The sequence below is a fragment of the Chrysemys picta genome, chromosome 4 (assembly GCF_011386835.1).
Source record: "Chrysemys picta bellii isolate R12L10 chromosome 4, ASM1138683v2, whole genome shotgun sequence".
NCBI lineage: Eukaryota > Metazoa > Chordata > Testudines > Emydidae > Chrysemys > Chrysemys picta.
Window position 1 is genome coordinate 65985632 of NC_088794.1, and position 6464 is coordinate 65992095.

Genomic DNA, 6464 nt, shown 5'->3' on the forward strand with positions numbered 1-6464 from the left:
GTCAGTGCTCTCTGACACTCCTTGGTCAGCCTTTCTCAACTCACTCAACCCATCTCCCTTTTCTAGGTTCAGGGCTCTGTCATGCTTTAGTATTCTCCTTTGATCCTAGGCTTAGCCCTGGGAAGAGTAAATTCTGCTAGCCTGGATGGACTCAGTTAAGAAGTATTTTCCAATCAGACTTGCATCTGAAGAAGTGAGGTTCTTACCCACGAAAGCTTATGCTCCCAATACTTCTGTTAGTCTCAAAGGTGCCACAGGACCCTCTGTTGCTTTTTACAGATTCAGACTAACACGGCTACCCCTCTGATACTTCCAATCAACAGTTTCCCCATTGTTTTCTCCAGGATTCTTTATCTGTGTCATTGTATTGCCTTTCCTCATTGGTTTTTTTAACAATCCTTTTTGATCTAACTCCATCATAAGTAACCCATCATACACAAACACACAGAGGCATGCACCATATTCATACAAATACTACAGATATTGTCCGGTTCTCCACAAGAATAGAGAACAAGTGTAACTGCTCCTACAGCACAAAAAAATACTGGACCCTGACACATCCCATCTATTTTGAAGGCACAATCTGGGGGTTTGGGACTAAGAAATGATAGGGCCCTACAGACTCCAAGTCTGGATCTTTGAATTGAAGTATTATGGAGGGATGCATTCGGATGTGGATTTTTGCAGTGGATGTGAAGCAGTCACACTCCTCTATTTAGCTGGTAGGCATTTAGGTTTGGAAGAAAGAAAGAAAGCTGGATTCAGCAGGATCCAGGTGTTGGATTCATGATTTTATGGGGCTACTGCATCAGTCTGCATTATGGTCTGGATTTTTTAAGTGCACTAGGAGCTTTTATCCCCCTCCCCTCTATTTTGTTTGACTGGGGTTAAATTTGGTTAGATCCAGGTGCCAGTTATGTGTTTTTTCCAAGCTATTGAGCTGGGATGCATTAGGATCCAGATTTTTTTCCAGTGAAGTAGGAGTGGTTACACTTGTTTTCAAATTAGATTTCACCCCTCCCTCCCCATTCATCAATGCTGCGAAAACGTGGATCTGGTATCTGGCTCCAGCTGGATCTTGGACATATTTGACCCCAAGCCACCAAATTCTACCATGTGTCCGGTTTTGGGTGGGGTAGGAGCAGCTACACTTGTTTCTTATTCATGCTATGAAATTTTTTTTTGGAGGCAGGTAAGGGCTAAAATTGGATGGATCTGGTAGGATCCATAAGCCAGATCTTGGTTTTGTGGTGCTCATAGGTGATGTACCACGGTGATGATTTTTCATGCATTGGGAGCAGCCAGACTTATTTCTCTATATAAGCATTAGAATTTGGGGCAGAAGTTTGGCAGGATCCTGGTACCAGATCCAGGGTTTTGCAGCGTTCCTACTCCAGGATTGGATTTCTTTTTTGCTCCAGTAGGAGCAGTAAGACCAGTTCTCTATTATGATGCTGCAGATTGGGAGATCAGGGCCAAAAATCAGCAGGAGACAGTTAGATCCAGCTTTTATCTGATAATGTGTGTGACACTTATTCTCTGATTCATTTTGAAATTCCCAGTGCCTCCTGAGCAGCAGGGATTTTCTTTCTTAAAAAAAATAATAATAATAAAAAGACAGCCTTGAGCATTGACCTGAGAGCTAAGTTTTATTAGCCAACGTATGTATTATTCAGCTCTGGAATATTTCTTTCAATAATTAATATATTAATACAAAAAGAGACAATGCCAAAGGGGGGTTGCAAATACCTTAATGCGTGCAAGGGGGCCTGTGGCCGCTAGGGGCTGATCGAGGGCTGGAAAGCCCAGGGAATAAATCAGACCAGGCGTTCGTCCTTCACTGGTACGTAAACACAGTTGAGAATTGGGCAGAAGACTGACAAAGGGGTGTAGAGAGCGGGAGAGAGCAACAGTTCTTGCTCCAGCAACTAACTGATCACAGAGTTCCCTTGATTGCTGCGGGAGGGCTTTAAAACCCGGGAGTGAAAATCTCGCTGTTGGTTTTTACTGTATTTATTTTCATTGCATCACTCCCCTTCTCCCCCCCATCGCCCTAGAAATAACATCAGCAACAACAAGTGGATGCTGAGAGCGTGACTGGTAGCTGGACTGCGGGGCGATCAGCTGCAGTGTAAACGGGCGTGAGAGGGAAATTGCCACAAGCAGGACGCATGCTTTTATCAATAGCCAGAGCCGGGCTTGGTACAGGGATTATTTCCCGCTGATTCACAAACCCTACAGCAAGCGCCGGTGTTGGGAAGACTAGTGATCACACACACACACATACGTGCACTCCCCGCGCGCGCACACACACGAATCCTTTTTTTTCTGGAGCAAGATTCTTGATTGTTGTTGTTTTGCTAAGATCTGGGCTAAGAAGTGATCGTCGCTGACCAGAATTCTCCAGAGCCGGGCTATCGGTCTGGCTCCCTCCAGGAGGTCTGGTTGCATATAAAGGGAAGCGAGAAAAATAAGTCATCAACCTGTAGTTTTGGCGGTCCCTACACCTGCAAACCTAGATTGCTTAGTACAGTCCCCTCCTCGAGAGCTCTTTCTCCAGATCCTTGGACGAGCGAGAACAGCGTTGCTATTTCTCTGCCTAGGAACAGTAAGTATAATAGCATTTTTCTTTCTGTAGTATATTAATAAACAGGTAGCTATAAATGAGGGTGCCGTTTCTTAGGTGTGTGTGTATGTGTGTGTGTTGCTCCATGGAAGCCACAGTTTGTATTTTTTTGTGATACAAGTATGGATGTTTGTCACTTAATATGCCCAGGTATGTACCTGTTACTAAGTGAAAATTTAGTAAAACATGCAGTATGACTAAAACATAAGTTAGATTTAGAATATACTGTATCATTCTAGCTTCTAATTAAGTTCCAAATATATATCAAAAGCTATTCTGTATATATGTCTCTTTGTGCAACATTTGATATATATGTATGTAAGATTTTATACATATATATTAATATATATATAAAAAAAGTCTTGCAACATTTGAATGCCATATACAGTAGTATTTATATGGATTTTGCTCTCTCTCTCCTAGAGTTTGAAAGAGAAAACAATTATATACGTAAGTGCACTTATATGTATATATGCACACACCCATATCCATACACAAAGTCATATACAATCTATGGGTGTATGGAGTGTGTGTGTATTTGTATGTGTGATGTATAAATGTGAATAGTGTGGGTAGTGGATGGCTGAACACCTTAATAAATGACACAATTTGCACTTGACCTACACTGTGGCCTCTTAGGAAAATGAACCAACCTTTTCTAAACCTTTTTGTTTTCTTTGTTATTTTTGTGTGTATGTGTGTGTGCATGTGCCTCAGGTTAAGTACTTCTTCTGCATGAGCATAACCAAAGGGTGATCCTCTCCCTTGTCCCCTATGGAGACCTCAGAGCCAGTGTTGCAGCCTCCTTCTCCTCCTCCTCCTCTTGCCACTGCAGCTACTGCCCTGGGTGCTGCTCCAAGGATTGAGACACTGTTGACAGGCTGAAGAAAGAGGGCTTGCAAAGACCTCCTCACTGTGTAAACAAAATGATGTTTGGAAGTTACTTCAACTCCCTAAATATTATTATTAATCAGTAATCATATTGCTAGGCCAAAGCATTGCTTGGAGCAAATGAGAAAAGAGACTATTTGCATTTGGTTACAATGATAAACTAAAGACCTGAAACTTTTCTGTATCAAGAAAACAACAGGACAGTTACCTCCTTGCTTTGTATTAACATTTGCTCCTTGCTGGGTGCAGTCTTTGGAGTCTACAACAAAATCATGAATTTGAACAGATGTGTGGATTCTGGATAGGCCACTGGAGTGTAATGAAAATAAAGAGGCTTGGTGGATGAAAGGACAAGACCTAGACTCTTTCTGAGATCAAATCTGAAGGCTGCATCTTTTATTTTTTTGATAGCAAAACACAGTTATTTGTGTCATACATCCTGGATGATAAGAAAATGCAAAACACAAATTCAGTTTTACTAATACCATGATGTGCTGTGCTTCCAAGAAACTGTCCTCCAAATGCAAATGGCTTTGAACTTCCCCTCATAGAAGTCAAGGTGTGACTACAGATATCCCAGGCTATTTTGTATTAAACAAATAAACAATTACAAAATGGAGGTTGCAATGGTGAGTGCAGATAGCTCTGGCTGCAACAGCCACATGCCCTATGGATATGCCGTCCAGGCTCGGGCTCGGGAGAGAGAACGACTGGCACACTCGAGGGCAGCGGCAGCTGCGGCTGTGGCAGCAGCAACGGCGGCAGTAGAAGGTGGGGCCTCGTTAGGAGGTGGATCCTATCACCACTACCACCAGGTACAGAGTGGGGGGGCTTCCTCTTCTCACAATGGGAATGGATCACACAGCAGTTTGCTTCAGCGTCAGAACAGTAGAAGGAGGAAACGAGGAAGAAAGAGGAGCCACTATCTGGGTAGCAGGGATTGTGGGGCATCCTTCCCGTGTTCTGAGCTGCTACCTCTCAGTGGCTCTGAAGAGAAGATACTGAAGGACTTGAGTGAGGAGGAAGAGGAGGATGAGGGGGAGGATGAAGAGGATGAGGAGGAAGGAAAGTTCTTCTACAGTGATGAGGATGATGTGGATGAGTTTTCGTATTTGGACCAACCACCTGATGACGGTGGTGGTGGCGGCCCTGGGGGCTACAGCACAGTACGCTACAGCGAGTATGAGTGCTGCGAACGGGTAGTGATCAATGTGTCAGGACTGCGGTTTGAGACTCAGCTGAAGACCTTGGCTCAGTTCCCCGAGACATTGCTGGGTGATCCGGCGAAGCGGGGCAGGTACTTTGACCCACTCAGGAATGAGTACTTCTTCGATAGGAACCGGCCCAGCTTTGATGCCATCCTGTACTACTACCAGTCTGGGGGCCGTCTGAAGAGGCCAGTCAACGTGCCCTTTGATATCTTCACTGAGGAAGTGAAATTCTATCAGCTTGGGGAGGAGGCCATGCTTAAGTTCAGGGAGGATGAAGGGTTCGTCAAAGAGGAAGAGGATAAGGCTTTGCCTGACAATGAGTTCAAGAAGCAGATCTGGCTGCTGTTTGAGTACCCAGAGAGTTCCAGTGCAGCCAGGGGCATTGCCATTGTTTCTGTCTTGGTCATCTTGATCTCCATCATCATCTTCTGTCTGGAGACTTTGCCAGAATTCAGAGACAACAAGGAGCTCATATTGTCCCTGGGCTTGGAGAAGGGGCTTTTCAATGAGACTCTGCACCTGGATGGTGGGGGGCACACTATCTTCAGTGACCCATTTTTCATTGTGGAGACAGTCTGCATCATCTGGTTCTCCTTTGAGTTTACAGTGAGATGGTTTGCCTGCCCCAGCAAAGCGGTCTTCATCAAGAACATCATGAACATCATAGACATTGTCTCCATCTTGCCTTACTTCATCACCCTGGGCACTGAGCTGGCCCAGCAGCAGGGCAGTAATGGTCAACAGGCCATGTCTTTTGCTATCCTGAGGATCATCCGTCTGGTCAGGGTGTTTCGCATCTTCAAGCTCTCCAGACACTCTAAGGGTTTGCAGATCCTAGGTCATACGCTCAGAGCCAGCATGAGGGAGCTGGGGCTCCTCATCTTCTTTCTTTTTATTGGAGTCATTTTGTTTTCCAGTGCTGTTTACTTTGCAGAAGCTGATGAACCTTCCACTCATTTTCAAAGCATCCCAGATGCCTTTTGGTGGGCTGTAGTGACCATGACCACAGTTGGTTATGGGGACATGAAACCCATAACGGTGGGTGGGAAAATAGTCGGGTCCCTGTGTGCCATCGCGGGTGTGTTAACCATTGCTTTACCAGTGCCAGTGATTGTCTCCAATTTTAACTATTTCTATCACAGAGAGACTGAGAATGAAGAACAAACACAACTGACGCAAAATGCAGTCAGTTGTCCATACCTCCCAACAAATTTACTGAAGAAATTTAGAAGCTCATCATCTTCTTCCACAGAGGGTAAATCAGAGTATTTGGAGATGGAAGAAGGAGTTAAAGAGTCTCTTTGTGTAAAGGAAAAAAAATGTCAGGACACAGGGAATGACAGTGAGACAGAGAAGAAAAACTGTGTAAATTCAAAATCTGTGGAAACTGATGTGTAATATTGAAAGTTTCCAAATATATTTATGCATTAAAGAGTGCAGTGATAAAAATGAAATATGCAAACAAAAGTCTCAAGCATACAATAGTATGCACTTTATTGGTTAAATACAAATAAAAAATAGTGTTGCTAAACTTGTATTACATATCAAGTAAATTATATACCTTGTGGAAGAGGTGGTTTGAGCTGATGTAATTTCAAACTTTATATTTTTATTAGAATGCAAGCGTTTTGCACATGAGGGGAAGAAATCATTAAAACCAAGACAGTTTTAAATAGGGTGTGTGAACTGTTGACATCACTAATAAGATCTCAGTGGTAAAAGTTGGCATTCAGAGG

At 43.6% G+C, this 6464-nt stretch overlaps 1 protein-coding gene across 1 annotated transcript; it reads left to right on the forward strand.

Moving 5' to 3' along the window:
- Positions 1 to 1793: 1793 nt before the first annotated feature.
- Positions 1794 to 6182, forward strand: KCNA4 (potassium voltage-gated channel subfamily A member 4). The gene is made up of 2 exons (XM_005286863.3): positions 1794 to 2608; positions 3344 to 6182. The coding sequence occupies exon 2, from the start codon at positions 4132 to 4134 to the stop codon at positions 6124 to 6126; it is 1995 nt and encodes a 664-aa protein (XP_005286920.1). The 5' UTR covers positions 1794 to 2608; positions 3344 to 4131; the 3' UTR covers positions 6127 to 6182.
- Positions 6183 to 6464: the final 282 nt, after the last annotated feature.

Excerpts from the sequence above, each read along its gene's own strand:
- KCNA4 (XM_005286863.3), top strand. The coding sequence starts at position 4,132 with ATGGAGGTTGCAATGGTGAGTGCAGATAGCTCTGGCTGCAACAGCCAC.